This window comes from Anguilla rostrata, chromosome 13, assembly GCF_018555375.3.
Source record: "Anguilla rostrata isolate EN2019 chromosome 13, ASM1855537v3, whole genome shotgun sequence".
NCBI lineage: Eukaryota > Metazoa > Chordata > Actinopteri > Anguilliformes > Anguillidae > Anguilla > Anguilla rostrata.
Genome location: NC_057945.1, coordinates 26,089,467 through 26,107,661, shown reverse-complemented (window position 1 = coordinate 26,107,661; position 18,195 = coordinate 26,089,467). Strand labels below are relative to the sequence as shown.

General features: G+C 39.8%; 1 protein-coding gene across 3 annotated transcripts in view; it reads left to right on the top strand.

The window, feature by feature from the left end:
• Positions 1 to 14,855, top strand: part of fhit (fragile histidine triad diadenosine triphosphatase) — a 210,277-nt gene extending 195,422 nt beyond the window's left edge. For all 3 annotated transcript variants that reach the window (XM_064304976.1, XM_064304978.1, XM_064304977.1), the window contains 2 exons: positions 14,445 to 14,555; positions 14,667 to 14,855. In XM_064304976.1, the coding sequence (XP_064161046.1) occupies positions 14,445 to 14,546 (102 nt within the window). In that variant the 3' untranslated portion in view covers positions 14,547 to 14,555; positions 14,667 to 14,855. The remainder of the gene's footprint in view (positions 1 to 14,444; positions 14,556 to 14,666) is intronic.
• The last annotated feature ends 3,340 nt before the right edge of the window (positions 14,856 to 18,195 follow it).

The following is an 18,195-nucleotide window of genomic DNA, read 5'->3' as shown; positions in this document are numbered from 1 at the left end:
ATGCAGTGGGTAATTACTCTTCATCGCTGGAGAAGGAGGCCCTGGCACGGTGACATGCGCTTGATTGCCCACCTGTACGCACAGGGCCCTGTCACGTAAGCGGGTCACTTGTGGGACTGTATCCCCACCCCAATCCAACCCCCATCCTCTCTATGAAGCAGGATCCCAGCCACTATTAAGAAACAAATTCAACAGCACTTAAAATTTATCACAAAGGCAAATAATTTAAGTGAAAAATATTCCATTAATTCATAAATTTTGGTTTTCTTTTTTATATTGCTGTATGTTATCTTGGGCTTTTTCTTTTGCACCATAGTTCAGCAGAAATGTTGGTAATCAAGAGAAAAATTATTAAGAAAATTAACTGTGCCCTTTTGACTTTCTAAACATATTATGAAGGCTTTTTGTAAGTACAAGGTTTGTTTTGCTTGTTGAGAACCTTTGTTTAGGCATTTTTCTGTCACTAGTGATTTAAAGTAAATACCTTCCTAAATACAAAATTAATTCTAAACCCAGTGCCCCCTCTTGAAAGTTTTCCAAGTGAACTAATTTGCTGTCCGTCATTATAATCTAGTTCTTCAGTGGGCTGCGTTACCTATGAGCACAAGTGACGGAATGTCAAATGGAGAAAACATTACTCTGACACACAGGATGACTTAGTGAAATTATGGAGTCTGTGAGGCTCAAAATAAGCCAAGGGAAAGACGATGTGGTGAAAGAGGTCACAGTAAAGGACAGGGTTTCTGCTTCCTTGAAGGTCACACCTTGCTGTTCTGTCAGAATTGGTTCTTTTGGATCCCACATTTTGGCATAGTCACAATTCTGGACTGCTTCAGTGCTTTTTCTGAATATAAAGACTTATTTATGTGCTGGAGACCTGCAAATGTCTATGTTTTTGTGTGAGGTAAATCCGAATCCCAGGGCAAGGACTACAGCGGCACAGCCTTCTGCAGTAAACATAACTATCACGTGAGAGAAAATGCTATAAATATAATTGGTATCTGTTATGGTATGTCAGAGGGACAAAACTCTTACATGTAAATATTTTATCTGAGTCTTGATGTGAATTTATTTATTTATTTATCCATTATCAAATAAGATAATAATAATAATAATAATAATAAATAAATCTGCAATTTCCGAGAAATAATACAATAATATTCCTTAATATTGCAACCAGTTACAGAATTTTCTAAATTACTGTGCCCATTACCTTTGTCTACTCTCTTCATATTTTCTTATTCCCTAGTTCTTCATTGTGGCAGATTGCAGTGAGAGACATGGGATTAGGGATGTGAAAACAGGTGGTGAGCATACATCAGGGAGTATTCCAGATGAACTATCAGCTAAACAGAGCTGCTATTAAATCACTCAGATAGCATTTTTGTACAAAACAGTTTTGAATATACTAGAAAACTGTTCTCTCTCTCTCTCTCTGTCTCTCTCTCTCTCTCATTCAAATTATATTTATTCTAATATAAACAACTATGTATAGTACAGGTACAGTACTCTCTCTCACAGACACACTTGACTTTCAGTTAAGTCCCAGTGGGAAGAATGTACAATTAGATAATGGTCTCTTTTAATGGGCAAAATAAAACGGTTGAAGCACACTTGATCCCAAATCAAGAACATTCATCTAGATTTGGGATCAAATGCCATGCTGGTAAGGAGGCATGGAGTCATGTCAGTCAGATTTTTTAAGTGGCAGACGAGTGGATTCTTAATGCTTATCTCTGTTCAAAAGTATTAAAAGTAGCTAGTTTGGGAATCTGGTGACGTTGCCAAATTGCCCACAGGTCAGAACCTTGACCTTTATAGGACAGACCTGAGGAGCTCCAGTAATCTTGGGGTGGGTAAAAAGTGAGTAATTCAGAAATCATGCCCCGGGCCTATGACCCCTGACCCCAAGGCCATTACTTAATGATAGCATGTCCTCCTTGGCTTATGGGGTCCTTATGGGGTCCTGCCCTGTATATGGTATGGCACATTGTCACCATGCCAGAAAATGGGGTTACAGGGGGGTTAATCAAGTCCAATTCACTTTTTCCTCTGTGTGATTTCGCCAGCTTGACATTGTTGCAGAATATCACACACTGCAGTGTGTAAAGTTTCTATAGATACAGTTGGCAAGTGAGGGCACGCCCAGAAAAATGCCATAAACTGTCCTTGGCAGTTTCTTATCAATAGTCAGTTATATATCTTTAAATTAAGACAAAATTCAGTTATATATTAAAAGCATTGCAATTTTCAAAATGAAAAAACTGTGTGGCTTACTGTAGATTGATTTGATGATTTGCTTTGAGTTAAAAACCCAGATTTTCACTTTTATTTATTTCCAACAATAACACTTATTTATTTTGTATAACAATATCTAATGGCACTAGCCCATAAAATGACATCATTAATATTGCTTCTGAAATCAAATGTTCAAAGTGAAACCATTTGATTATGGTCAGATAGCTAATGTTTTCCTGGTCATGGACCATAATTTAGATGACGTGGTTCCTTACTGGGGGATTCAGTAAGATAGAAGATATCAGGGAATGACACCTTGGATCATTTGTCCACTCTGTAACTCATTAGGACAGCACTTGTATCAAGATTATTTTGCCAAAATACCCCTGCTGGCCTTTAAAAAACAATGGTTCTATGTAATTTCCTGATATTATGACAAAAACAAATGATCATTAGTTGATCTACGGTGTGTCCCTATTGAGAACAGTGACAGACGCGGAATTGTTTTTCCTCCACGTCCGTGCCTATAACATGTTAACAACTGGATCTATGTATTTTGAAACATCAAATAAATATTTTTATGAAAGCTGAAAACATGATGCTCAGTTATTCAATATATTTTTTTTGTTAAGTATATATGAGTTCTTCCCTTCTGGCATGTTCTCCATTTTCATGTTCAGAGTATGATGCAAAATTTATGGATCATTCCCAGCACAGAGGCAGTTCTGATATAACAAACTAAATACCTCCATCTCACTGGGGGTTTATTAGGAACATATTGCCTTGTCATTCACTCACTCCTCGTTTCTCATTGGTTCATGCTGTTACGGTCACCATACTGATCAGTCAGGAACTCTGATCATATTATATGACCATTTTATACTTCGAAGTAAGCAGTCATTGGCATATAAGATTGATGTGTGCTCTAATCTTAGACAAGTCATATTTTGATCACACCAACCCATCCCTCTAAGGTATCCGGGATAATGAGGAACCATGGAATGAATTCAGTCTATATTTTCTTTACTGCCTAATGAGTCAACATTACTGCACATCCTCACTAAAAATTCATCAGGGCACTGGGGACCTGATCCGCATTCAAAAGCTGTCTTCCTGAATTCCTGAAAACATTGCGATTTTATTCTCCCTTTTTTGGGGGCAGTTAATAGCCAGCTGCTGATAATGTATTTTGGCTACATCCACAGCTGAAAATCCAAAAGAAAGGGTAGACAATCTGTTCATTTCTGGTCTTGCAAATCTTGCTTTCCTTTTCTGGGGTTACTTAGGTCACAATGCCAGCAGGCAAACACTGACATAGAGATTGAGGAACTTCGGTCTGGCTTGAATCAGAAAATTAATCAAAAACTGCACCATATTTTCTGTGCTTCACTGTACATGTAATGAAATATCCAATTCTGCGGAAACTCTCTCTCTCTCTCCCTCTCCCTCTCCCTCTCTCTCTCTCTCTCTCTCTCTATCTCTCTCTCTCAGTGTGTGCATGTCTGGGTGTGTGTTGGGTCTTGAAGCTGTTCTTTTTTTAAGTAAAATTTAGCATTTTAGAAATCCTAGAAATCCAAAAAATAGAGTGTATTATTACATTATTACATATTTCAAGTTGCTAAAGTTGACGTCATGTGCACAAAAGATGACCAAGCACAGGGTACAGCACAGACATGCATACACTCCACAATAGCCCTTAAATAATCATACTCTTTGCATGTTCTTTCAGTACTTCAGCATGACAGAAAGAAAGAGAGAGAGTGTGTATGTGTGAGACAGGAGAAGACTAGAGAGAGAGAGAAAAAGAAAGAAAGAAAAAAATGAGAGACAAACAATACCCAGTCTGCAGAGTGCAAGAAATGAAGGGAGTGTGTGTGTGTGCATGTTCCTGTGTGTCTGTGTTTGTGGGGATGGGGGGCTTTAATGTCCTGAGCACCTTTCAATACCCCCGTTCCCCCTGTACACCACTGAGAGTAGCTCTGACACTCACACCATCGGTAAGAACATTTCCAAAATAAATCAGGGCTTGTGGCAATCTATTTCCGTCAGCGGTGCTGTTTTTGTGTGTCCTTTTTCTCAGAACCATCATCCTGTGTAGAGTTGTTTGCCTGGATCAACATAATTAATGCTTCTTGTTGCCTTGTCAGGCCTTGTGTTCTGGTCCAGTGGGCCACCTCCTCCTTGGTGTGTTGCATCTCGGTAGCTGGGGAGAGTTGTGCTGTCACAGTCATTTCAGTGAGCTGATGGGGATGGGCTTATATCCCCAACAGTTAATCTTGCTTACAGTCATTCTTCATAGTTTGCTTTTCCAGGGGACCGTAGGACGACCACCCCCCTCCCCCCTTTCAGACAATGTAAATGTTTCCTGGTCAGTCAATCGAAGCATTTTATGGTGGCAAGACAAAGATGAATAGGCAAAGAAAGATTTGCAGTAGCGATCAATGATAGTCTGTTTTATTTGTGGAATGCAGTTCAGGTTTGGGGATATGATTCTAACCTGAAACCTGAAAGTTGCTATTTGCTAGTTTCCTTACTTCTGTGCCACACTGCTACCCAATATCTTGAGGCTATTCACAAATTGGAGTTAATTAGTGAGCTGTTGAAAGAATACATGGTTCAATGAAATAAAACCTGGGAAGAGAACCTTACCCTATAAGAATCACCTCGTGTATGATGGTGGTCCCCTGGATACCTTTCAGCCTCGGTGAGGGTCCCTGGATCAGAAAAGGTTGAAATCCCCTGCCATACATAGCCATTCATCATTTGTCTAAAATGGCTAACACTACAATGGCATCATCATTTTCATATATATTAACATAGTTCTAAATATTTATCATATTATAATATTATGCTTGTACCTATGGTTTTCTGAAGACACGTTCCTTTGTCAAACTTTGTTATAGTTTGCATTTTTATCAATAGAAAATGTAGCCTGATATTAATAAGGATTCATACCACATTTGCTTATTATTTTTTCCCCAGCCAAGTATACAGAATTTCTCTCTTAAACAGGTCTTGAAACCTTACAGTATGGCAAGCAATAATGATAGGGTCCCAGGGCTACACTCAAGTCTCACAGCTCTCTGACATTTGTAGACCTCTGAGCTTCAAGGATCTATGCCATCCCTCTGTGGGCACTGTCCTTGCACAAGCAGCCCTGCATTACAAATGTCTAATATGACATGCAGTTAATTGCAATGAAAACAATAGCTAATGTGTGACTCGCACACTAATGGACAAAAGACTAGAGATGCATATTGATCAAAGAAAAGCTCTTGTTGAATCTGCCTTTGATCTGATCGTAGATTAATTTTGTATTAGCTATAATTAAATCATTACCTGCAAAAAATGTAGTAGATGAATACTCTGTAATTCCCGAAGTGGCAGTAATATGAACCAAATGCTTCTGTGTTCGCATTGCGTGCATGATGATTTAAATAATTAGTTTATGGGCTACTGTTGCTTGTTCTTAAAGTCATCTGTAGGACACAAGTAGAAAGAACATCTGTGACTAACCACAAAGGAGCTGTCAGACAATGTCAATGGAAAATGTCTAGGACAAGATGGAGAGAAGCTTCGCAGTATTATCAGAATCATTCACTCTGTGTCCTGCCACATAAAGACCAAGGGCTTTTTATCAAGCTTCAGTTAATTAGACTCATGTAAATATTTCCACCATTGCCAATTGTGATAGGCAATTATGTGTACTGATTAAAAGATATCACTCACATGGAAGTCTATAGCTGTTTGAGTGTGGTGACTACAAAATTACAGGAAAATATGGAATATTCCCAAGGATATTGTTGAAAAGGACATATTTATTTATTTATTATTATAATGATGTACTGTGCACTGTGAGCTATGTGTATTACATAATAGTCCTAATCGCTCCAACCCCTTGTGTCCTTTTTTCTTCTAGATAGTTATCCTAATTTCCTCTCAAACGCACCCTGCATACAGATTTGGCTGTGGTTCGTTGTTTAATGATCTTTTTATCTTATCAGCCAGGAAGGTCATCTGAGAATTTGAGAATTTTGAAATGGTATTGTGGAGAAACAGATTGTAGAGGAAATGCAAGAAATTGTTAGCCAGTAAACTGTAGGTTGAATTTGGGGTGAATAGTTGGTCAGACTTTGATAGGTCTCTTGCGGAATACAGCACTAACATAAAAAAGTAAAATACCCCTGCTACTTCTACTTGCTTTTTTATTTCTCTTCCTACCCCTTTAAATAATGTGAGCCCAGGCTGGTTACAAGCAAGGGCAAAAACAGTATAGGGTAAACATGATTATTCCACTCCCAAGAAACAAGGCTGGAAGACCCTGTGTGGTGTAAGTTAAGGCTATGGTTCCACGCACAGGATTTATTCAACTAAATGAAGACTGATACACAGAAAAGCAAAGTTTTATTTTGTAAGAACAAGAAGTATAAAAATTTCTGTTTAGACCCCAATAACGTTTGCCCCAAGAAGTTAACAAAAAAGTGTTACATGCAACACTTGCTTCCGATTCAGGCTTTACATTGGATTTAGTATGCAAAACTATGGCTGCGTCTCAAACGGCAAAAATGCAGCCATTCAATGCCAGGAAGGCATTGAGTCACATCTCATTCGAAAGTTAGAAAAAATGGTGCCTGCTAAGGTGCCTTCATTAAGACAATTCTCAAGGCGGCATTGGATGTATACTTCACCGGTAAAATATCCTTTGTAGGATACCGCAATGTACTCACGGGTACAGAGAATAGTGGGTTCCATCCTGCCTTGCTGGGCTTCCAGCCAGAATAACCCACAGTTCTGTGTGATGGATATTTATCTCTGGTCCAGTTCAATCTACTGGACAGATGGTATACACCCCACCTAGTTCATCCAAGCACCTGACAATCTGGTATCTGGTACCCTCCCGGACATTTGCAATTTTGTTGCAACCCTGGACATGATTTCTTCGGTACACTACAATACCTTCAGGAAGGATGGAGACTGCTGCCTCCATGAGCTGATGTGCCCGATGGGTGACCACAGCTACAAGCTGTCAGTTAGCGCTAGCACTAGGACTTAAGGTGCTCTTGATATTCCCCAACGCTGTGTTCTGCAGCCACACAAGCTGGATCTTTTTCTGTGACCTCTAACAAAAAGTCTACTGGCAGTTGAGGCTTCTGCCCAAACATTAATTCAAAATGGGAGTAACTGTAGACTGGTGTACTGTCATATTATATGCAAACAGAACCTGAGGAAGGTGTTGAGGCCATTTTCTCTTCTTCTCTCAAGAAAGGGTCCAAAGGTCATGTAGCATTTTACTGAATATTTCGCACTGCCCACCTTCTGAGTCATGAGAGGACATACAACTTTTCCCAAGTGTCATACACTTGACATAGATGCCTCAAGATATCCCCCTTGCGCCTGATTGGAATAGATATGCTGTGGGACTCCATATGTGTACAACCACTTTTATGTGAGAATGTGAATTATGGTTTGGCTTTCTGATCCACAGTAGAGTAGGGTGAACTTTGAAAAGACATCAGTTATTACCAACACATTTTCCTGACTGTAACTCCAGTCTGGTATGAATACCCGTTACTCTGCTGTAACTCCTGACTGTAACTTCCAATATGGTAAAATCAATTGGCACAATCTACTGAGGACTGGATGCCAGTAGATTCCCTATGAATGCTCTCACCTTGGGTTGAATAGCCTTGGCTTATTATGAATTAACTCTAAACCCTTTGTTAGTTTTCTTGCGCAAGACCAAATAATGTAAATGATATGGTAATTCTGCTACACTGCTGCACCACAGCCACCACCATAGCACCAGCACAGCAGCCACTATGCATTTCCACATTGATTTGTCTTTATTAGACCGATTAAAATGGGGAGGATTATAAAACTAGATTGGAATTTAGCCAGGATCATGGGAAACCCTTCAATGATTTTTGGGAACCATGGAACATGGGATCTTTAATAACCATTGAGTCAAGAGCTTGGTTTAAATTTAATCAGAACGATAGTATCTCGTACAACTATTGAGATGTGCCTATATCATTGCGCAAGGGCAGTGGATTTTAGTCAGTGCCGGGGGAACTTCCCCTACTGGCACACCAACTCAATCCTTTTACTAAACAAATTAAATCCTACAAAGCTTCAGCTGTTTAGCATAAAAGGGCTACAGGATGGTATAGCTGCAGGCAATGTGACCTTCAGAAGGATAATGTGGATAGTGCTGGAACAACAATGAGCATATATAACCCAATGTCAAATGAAAACATTTTGGATGGATAGCTACTATACTATATGTTGACTAAGAGTCTCCAGTTGAATTAAACAATAATGTGCATAAGGTTTCCATGTGATCAAGTTTTGTTTTTTAAAAATATGTATATTTTAAAAATTATGTCCAGGAATTATACTCTTATAGTTGTGCAGTGGGTAGCCAATATTCTACATTGAAATACTGTACCATATTCATATTAATTCATTTTCCATCAATATTGAATCCACCCCACAGGTTTCTTCAATCTTCAATTATTACAGTAACAATCCTTAAACATTTTAATTTAAGAATGTCAATTAATTTTAGTAATGTGAATTAGCCATATCAGCTTCCAAAAAAAAAAAAAAAATTGCCCTTTGATTTTTTTATTTTATTTTTTATCTAATTACTTGGTGACATCCAATGTCACATTTTAAAGCTGCTAAAATAAGTCAAGGTCATGGAGTCAAGAACCAGATAACACAGCTTGCTGTCTTTCATTTGAGTGATGTTAAATGTCAAAAAGATCCTAAAAAACCCATTACATTCCATTGTTGCGCATTTATATCTTTAATAAAGCCTTGGATTAATACATGAATGTGCACCAAGGTAAATTTGTAAATCCTTCTTTTTTTATTTTTAGCAAATGTGAACTGAAAATCCAATGGCAGCTCTGTGAGATTATGAGACAGCTGTCTCCAACAACCTCTCGTATGTATGATTCTAATGCGCAAAGCAGGAGGCATGATATCAGTATTCAGAGGAGTAGTTTTATACGCATGTATGACAGGAATGACTGAAATATTGTGAGCTACAGTGTGGATACTGTTGCTTTGTTCAGATTGGAGGGGTAAGTCATTGCATAGTCCATTGTTTGAAATACAAAGGCTGCTCATGCCCTCTGAGGAAGAGTTGCCCATGTTTGCACGTCTGCACGTGTGGAACAGCTCCTGTTCACACCCCCCGATGAGGCAAGAGAAGGCCTCCCTTGGGACAATATTTATTGATGTCTTTGAGAATCAGCTACTGTATCCGTGGCTACGGGTAAAGGGTTTTCTTAGGCCCCCACCTGTCTTTGGAGGTGACTTTGTGCTGCTTCTATAGGAAGCCAGCAGAGCAGACCTACAATATGCTTTTCAAATGCATTTGGCGTGTGTGTGTGTGTGTTCTTGTGCATGTGCGTGTGCGTACGTGCGTGCATACATGCGTGTGTGTGTGTTTATGTGTGTGCTTGTGGGTGTGCGTGTGTGTGTGTGTGTCTGTGTGTGTTGGTGGGGAGCTGGTGAGGGTCCATTCTTTCGGGTTATACTTGGGGAATTACTATCTTCTGGTCTGAGGCCCTGTTCAGACTTGGCATTAAAATGTGTCTTGGGTGATCCGATCACAAGTGGACAGCTCTAACTATGACGCATTGAGGACGCATTGAGATCCGATCACTCAGACCACATTCATCGGTGGTCTGGGTCGCATATGGCCACATTCTTTTAGCAGTGTGTACACGAATGCGTCCTGGGCCACATTGAAGGACCGCCTAGGCAACTGATGTCCTCTGCGTAAGCGGAAGTACATACTCATTCGCGCGCCAACGGCGTCATATTAAAGTGCAAAACAACAAGAAGAAGCCACACTGAATAACGAAATAAATGAGACAAAGTTTTAAAAAATGATACCACGTCATTCTACAGTCAATATCTGGGACTAAATATTTAATAAATATACAACCTTACCATTGGTTTTATGCGTAGAGATGTCCATTTTGAGACTGAGCGGTCATATATTGTCTTGAATAATCGGTTTGTGAAAAATGCAGGCATTTGTGATGCCTGGATACCATCCAAAATAGCTGTGCATAATACCACATGTGTTGTTTAAGGCGTTGTCGCCCTTTTTAGTACAGTCTGGCTTGATTGACAATTCATTTATTCAGTGGGTGAGAGTATAAGCTTTCTAACGATGTGTAGCATGTCTAATTTTGCTTTTGGAATAGCGTTCCATTGGTCAGCGTAACCAAAAATGTTCTTATCATCACTCTGTGGTAGCAGTAAAAGACGCTGCACCTAAAGAAATGTTGTCAACGATTTTTTGTAATTTCTTGGAAAAAACTATTATTATTGAGGACTTCTGGACATAGCAATGCATAAATGCGTTGCTGCCTCCCGCCGGTTAAAAACAACAACGCATTTGGTCTTTGCAAACGGAAATGATGTACGTGTTTATTTGCATATTGAGCGGGGAAGTGAGATCCGATCACAAGTGGTCCCTCGAGACGCATGTGGAGAGATATTCTGATGCCAGGTGTGAACTGACATCCATTTCGACTGAATCTAGACTCAATCTGGACATATCTGGATACAAAGTACATGTCTGAAAAGGGCCTGACTCTTATATAGAAATGGTCCCAATTTGATTGAATGTGTTACAGTTGTTACATGAGTTTCCTGTATAATAATAATGTAAGAAGTTAGATGTTAGGCAATGGGACTGAAGACATGCTATACTTTCACATCTGTTACTGTTCATCACATTGCAAAATGTGGACATATTGGTTACAACTGCAATATTATGGACATGCTGATAGTAGCAGTGTTGTTGCTTTTAAGAATTTAGTGAGTGAGGGCAGTGGTCTCAAATTGTACATGTTGGTATTTGTTAAGGATTTACCCCGGAACGCTGCCTCCAAGTGGATCTTGTTTCTTTATATGTAGACAGCTTATGGCAGGAGTACTGGTATGAATATCCGTTACTCTGCTGTCCTGACAGTGGATTGTACCTATTAAAGAGGCAGGAATTATATCAGGTCAAGTGGTGCACTAAAACCTGAGCATGAATTTTATGTATAGCTCAATTCAGTGGAAATTACTGAAAAGCTGCAAGGTCTGAAAGTCGACTTGAATTGGGTTTATTGTATGAATGTACAAAAATAAGACATTTTCTCAGTTCCATGCAACTGGAAACACAGATACAGTATCAGAGTAAATATAAAGCATTTTCTGAATTTCAATTAGTTTTGCCAGTTTGGGAAATGGGGTTTGCTTACCCAAAAATAACTGCTTGTTTTGCCAAACACACTTATTTGAAGTCTTTTTTTAAAGGTTATATCTGTTTTATGTGTTCTGCTCAGGGAATGCTTTTGTTTTATAGATGAAAATGCATTCCTCTAAGGTAATGCTGGTGTGTCGACACTCTCAGCCTCACTAGTTTTCAGAGGATCATCTGTTTTAAGTTTAATGACCCATTCAACCTCAATTTTGAACATTTTTGCCCTTTGAGACATTCTTGGCAAAATAATATTAAGTACTAGAGCCTCACCGTGGTGACACAAGATTCACCTTTTCAGGGTGCTGTTCAAAGTGAAAAATTGCTCTTGAAACTCATGTTGAGTGAACTAATTTAAATTGGGCATCCTACATATATTTTTCATTCAGTTACAATATAGCTTACTTTATTTTTTGATGAATGTAGACTATGTGAATCGTTACTTTTTAGTATCATTCATCTGTACCAACTGGTAAGGGGGGTATTATCCTTGTGATTTTGGAAGGGAAATAAGGGAATTACTATCAATGACAGGAAAGGTAGAATTTGTAAACTCCTTGTGAAGGGTGAAACTAAAATTGTGCTAGGAAATACATGCAGGTTCAAACCAATAACACAATTTCAAGTCAGTCTTTCAGAATACACTGTAAGTTATTGTGGCACTTGTGAGTCTCTGTAGGTGTAACAAAGAGATGTAGATTGACTGTATTGATTTGCAATTTCTGTATTTTTGCATTAGCATTCAAATACTCTTATAATTCAAATATAGTCAAATTATTTTGAACAAAATTGAAATTATAATGAGAGAAAGAGGGAGAGAGAGCATCTGGTAATGAGTGTGGGTGGTCAGGAGTTGTGGCAGAGGTATTATCTTGAAGATTGTTATGTGATGTGATTGTCACTGATGAGCAGAAGCTGCATCAGGAGTTTGTCTCGGCTTGAGACCTCTCAGTCACTTATCATGTTTCATTTGGAGGTCTCTGTACTGGTGACCCCAAGTGCTCCCCTCTCCCGTAACTCCTACTGGTGTAAGTGTGGCACCGCCCCCCAGTATCATGCAGATCACATTTCCTTCCCAGCAAAAAACAAATAAACACCCAGTTTGCGGGAAATCATGAACTGTATTAAAAGGTTAAAAGGATGGTCTCATATTACATAGGCTAGCTCCTGCAAAGCATTTAGAAAAAGAACAGAGCACTCAAATAATGTCAGCCTAATGCTTTCAACAGTGATTTAAAAAATACGTTCAAACATATGATATGTATTGTGTGTGCTGCCATTTTCATGATGCCATTACTTGCTTTTTAGTTTGTTTGCTAACTTTTTGTGTCTTCGCCTCTCTCAATCTTATAAAGTCCATTTCAAAGCTTGTGCATAAAAATCTTTTGTGACATACTGTAAGAGGAAATTACAGAGTTTTTCTTTTTTTCTCTTTGGGAACAAGAACGACACCTGATTTCCCAAACAGTACTCCCTTAAGGGACCTATGTAACTCAACATTACACAAACAACTTGCAAAGTGTGTTACTGAGGCGGCCAAAAAGGCTCCCTGCTGTAATGGTGTTGTACTTGTGTGTAATTTTCTCTATGCTCAGCCATTGGCTGTGAGTATTATGAAAAATTGCAGGTTTGGTTTGAGTCTGTCCAGGCTGAGATATATTGGTGTGAGAGAAATATCCAGTTTCTTACAAAATCCAAAAAGAAAAGGGAGAAAACAGATGTCTCTAATGTGTCACATTTGTTGTTGTTAATTTCTGTCCTTGATGAATACAAACACATCCCTCTTGCACATATTGTTTGAGCAAGTACATGTTTCTTTGTAAAAATGTGATTTCTGCTCCTGTACAGTCTTGCTTATTTTGGGTGCTAGTTGCCTTACATTTTCTCTTCAGCAAATGAAACCCATGTTCAGTTCTGTTGGTTGGGTGAACTTAACCAGACAAGATTTTTTCAGTTTTTGGCTTTGAAAAACTCCTTTGTAGGTTTTAGAAGAATGTTTGGGATCAGTCTTGCTGTAGGATGAAGTGCCATCCAATGAGTTTGGAGGCATTTGCTTGAATTTGAACAGATTAGATGCTTCTGTACACTTCTGAATTCATTCAGTTGCTGCTATCAGCAGTTACATCATCAATAAAGAAAAGTGAGCCAGTGCCTGTGGAAGCCAGGCAAGCTGAAACAATAACACCCCTACCACCATGTTTCACAGATGAGGTCAGGTGCTTTGGATCTTGGGCAGTTACTTTTGTCCTCACATTTTGCTCTTGGTCTCATCTGTCCACAAGACCTTTTTCCATAACTGCAGGCTGTTTTAGGTACTTCTTAACTAAATGTAACCTGGCCAACCTGTCTGGCTCCTGGAGAGTGTTTCTGATCGTTTGGTCGGGTATAAGGTGTTTTTTTTCATTATGGTGAGAATTATTTGGTCATCAGCTGTAGAGGTCTTCCTTGGCCTACAGGCCCTTTGTGATTACTGAGCTCACCAATGCTCTCTTTCTCTCTTATAGCAATGATGTTCCAAACCATTTATTTTGGTAGAAATTTGGTTAAAAAATCTAGTTGTAAAACAAATAATATATACATTGTAGAAGTCAAATAGGAACATTTTGGATGTGTGGTTTTGCATTGTGCTAATATATTAAATAATCCAATACAAGATAATATTTCTTATTTCAAGTATGCATAGCTATTATTTAAGATTTGTACATGTCGTAAGGTAGTTCCACCAGTAGTATTTACTGGTGGACATGTCAGAAACAGTCAACACCATATGGAACTTTCAGGTGCCTCATGGATTTCTATAATTTCACATTCATCATAAGCAGTCCCCCCAAATAAGAACTTGATCCCCCATGGGAGTGAATGGGTGGTTGGAAAAGGGGCCCAGGGGACTCATCAGTACATATTAGATATATTATGTTTCTGTTGACAGCTCCAGAAACATGATCGGGAGGATGAGGACATGCCGGCAAAGTGGAGAACAGAGGAGCAGATAGCATCGGAGGCCAGCACTCTAAAGCAACACTTTAACTGAACCTGACAGGTATGACCAGCAATCTAAAGAAGCACCATTCAAATGCAATGTCTTATCCAGGTTAAAATGGTTGACAGGGTAAAAATGTATTTATTTATTTATTTATTTATTTCTTTGCAGAAATCCTATGCATAAAGGCCCTCAAGTGAAATTTCAAGAGAAATGTAACAGATTTTCATTGCATTCCACAACAGCAAAATGCTAGTATCTTAAACTCCAGCTGCAAGCTGTACTTTCCACAGGTCTGGAGATCTGTGCAATACTCTTGGTTAGCTCTGTGATATATTAAATTTCTCATTATTACCTATACATGTGGTGTATGCCTCTTTTTGAGTCTGGCTTCTCTAATTTATATTCACTACCTGTCCTTTTATTGTGGTCCTGAAAACCAAGGTTTTGTTATGTTCCTCAGGGGCTGAATCCAGTGGGTTTTCATTTCAAGCGGAATTGGATGTTATGACAAGGGAACTGTAACTGTTTCAATTACTTTTCAGTATTTTCTGAGTAGCACCATGATATTTTCCAATATATATCTCTGTGTCAAAATAATGTACTAGATATGAACGGTGATGTGAAATATTTATACTGACTTTTTGATACTTTGTCCATGCTGTCACATATTTGTTGAGATGTATGTATGTATGTATGTATGTATGTATGTACACACACACACACACACACACATATATATATAATATATAATAATATAATAATATTAGCAGTATATAGGTCATTGCATAATGCCACTGTGTGAAATCATTTATCAAACTTGCACTGACATAACGTTCATCAGAAAATTAGAACTTGCAGATTCCCAATGAGACATGGTCTTCCCAGCCAACTGGAATCCTCCCATCCCTTTGTGACACCACGGCTCAATGGAACAATCTGAATATACTAGACAGTGAGGCCCATGTACTAAAGTAGTGTCACATTGAGCTACCCGGCAACTCTCCTATTTCTGAGCCGATATACTGTATATGTTGATATGGTGGTAGAAATATATTAAGAATGCTGATTTTTTTTGCGCACTAATGCAAATGTTCTAATATGACGGTATTAAAAAGACACACCTGGTAAAAGGTTCCTATTAAATAATTAAATCAAATTTACTGCACCAAAGGAGACAATGAAGAAGCCAGGGTTTAGAAATTAATTCACTATTGAACTTGCAACATAAATAGGCATAATGATGGATAATCAAATAAATGTATATAATCACTTATTACATAAACAGCATGCAAATAACACATTCACAGCTGGACATGAGGCAGGTGGGTGAATACAATGTGAACTGCAAACCTCCATGTTTTGGTGATGCCACACCCATGGGAATCGTGCCGCATTTATATTTATTTTAAGATCTTTGGCTATACACGTTGTAAATAGATATCACAAATAGCCTCAGTTCTATTTCCTATTAGCGTCACTTTAAGCCACATATGGGAATTGTATTTCATCCAATCACAAAACTGAAAAGATCTACGCAACGACATCTTGATGACTAATCAGGGCAAGGATGCACTTTTGTGACAAAATTTTCATACAGTGGCTAATTAAGTGACTTCCCAGCCATCATGAAAATGGCACCAACCAGAGTAGAGCTCCCCTGGCCCCCACCCCTTCAGTGCCTTTTTACCAGCTGGTGGCTCCAGTGAACAGGCACAACACGTCAAACTACGGTGTGCAACCAACTCCAATGTGCCCGTCTGTGCAGCATCATGTTGAACTTTCCTGGCACAGATCTTTTTCAACTAAGCTGCCAGTAGTTTCTTATGCACCTTTCACAGCAGTGGAAAGCCAACGGAAGTTGCAGGCTGAAGAGTTTTGTAGCTCAAGGATTCGCAAGGTTTGAACACCTGGATGAGTAGAGGTCCACCCTGCAGAAACACCTGCCTTTTGCCTCAGAGGCAAGATGCCAGGATTGTCGCGCAAGGGCTAAAGGTCATCGCTCCCAATTATATCATCTGGGCTCATCTGAAGAGCTGCCTGGTAGTCAGAGAGATGTTGCCAAAGCTGGTGGCAAGGCTTAGACAAGACCATTCAACCCTGCTGCACCCAGGACTCATCCTCCACAACCCAAACCTCTGAAGCATGTCGGACTTGTGTCAAGAGTGTGTAAAAGCAGTGGACCGGAGTCCTGTGTAGTTGTGCCACAAACATTGTTGGCGCCTGCTCTGGAGCTAGTTTGGCCCCCACTGTCACAAAGCACACTTTCACCAATCTCGCACAAGCATTCCGCTGGCATCAGCGCTCGGTGGACCTCAGTCAAAAACATATTTTTCCCCTGGGGCGGCATTAGCATCTGTGCTCGGTTGAAAGCAAAACCGGCCAGGTTTTTTGGTATGTCAGGGAAAAACTGGGTCACTGGTGTGAACTCAGCCCCACCCCCACCTCAGAGCCAAGCCTCTGCAGGAAATTCAGAAGCCCGCAGTACAGTCCGAAGTGGTTTCAGGTCCACACTCAATTTCAGAACATGGACTCAGAAGTGCATACTGATTCCGTGACTGCAATCAGTGTGGGCTATCCTTCCTCTTCCTTTTCTAGGAGTAAGGGAAACAAATATGTCCCTACACTTAAGTAGTGCTCTTTCCCTAGACATAGAGGCTCCCCCCTCCCAAAAAGTATGGTCTGTTTAGTCCCCAAACACAATGAAATGAGTTTTTATTCCCTCTATTTCCTCGTCCTGAAAAACTGTGGTGGCATGAGTCCAAGATTAGATCTGAGGACGCTGAACCGTCATTTGGAGAAACAATGTTTTCCAACCTGTAATGTGTTGAATCAGCCAGGGGGGACTGGATCATGTATGTAGATTTAAACAATGCTTATTTCTATGAGGGCACTGTACAGCACCATTGACAGTACCTTCATTTTGCCTTTCTGGGGAAAACATACAAATTTACAGAACTCCAATTTTGGCTGTTCCTGGCACCACGCACCTTTGAGATGGTGGTACGTGCTGCTATCGCCTTATTACATCAGAAGGGTATACAGGTTTTAACCTATCTAGATGACTGGCTCATTTTAGCTGCTTTCCTGGAGGTAGCTTTGGGTGAGCTAACATACTCAGATTTTGACATCCCACATCAAAGAATTTGGGTTCACCCTCATCGCAACAAAAGTGTTTTCACCCCAAGACAGCACGTTCAATACTTTGGCCTTCAGCTCACTATCAATGATGGCACGCCTCTCTCAGGAGAGAACTGCTTCCCTATGAGACTGCGCTCGCAGGTTTCTCCCAAGTTGCTGTATCAGTGGGATCACGATGATGCGCCTGTTGGGAAAAATGGCAGCTGCGATTGCTATTGTCCCATTCAGATTGCTACGCATGAGACTGGTGCAACTGTGGCTCAGGAGAATGAAATTCGATCCCATGAGAGACCACATAAAGCTGTTTCGCATTCTGCAGTTGGCGGAATGTCCAGATGCTGAGTGTCAGTGGTCTAATGGGCACAATCTCCTCTCATGTTCCTGTGTACACAGATGCCACCACCAAGGGGTGGGGTGCAGTCTGCAATGGCATGGCAGGCAAGCGGGTTGTGGGACCCTCCTCTGGCTCAAATCAATGTGCTGGAGATCACAGCATCTTTGGGGCAAATAAACATGTTCTAATCAGGAGCGACAAGAAAGCAACAGCTTATATAAATCA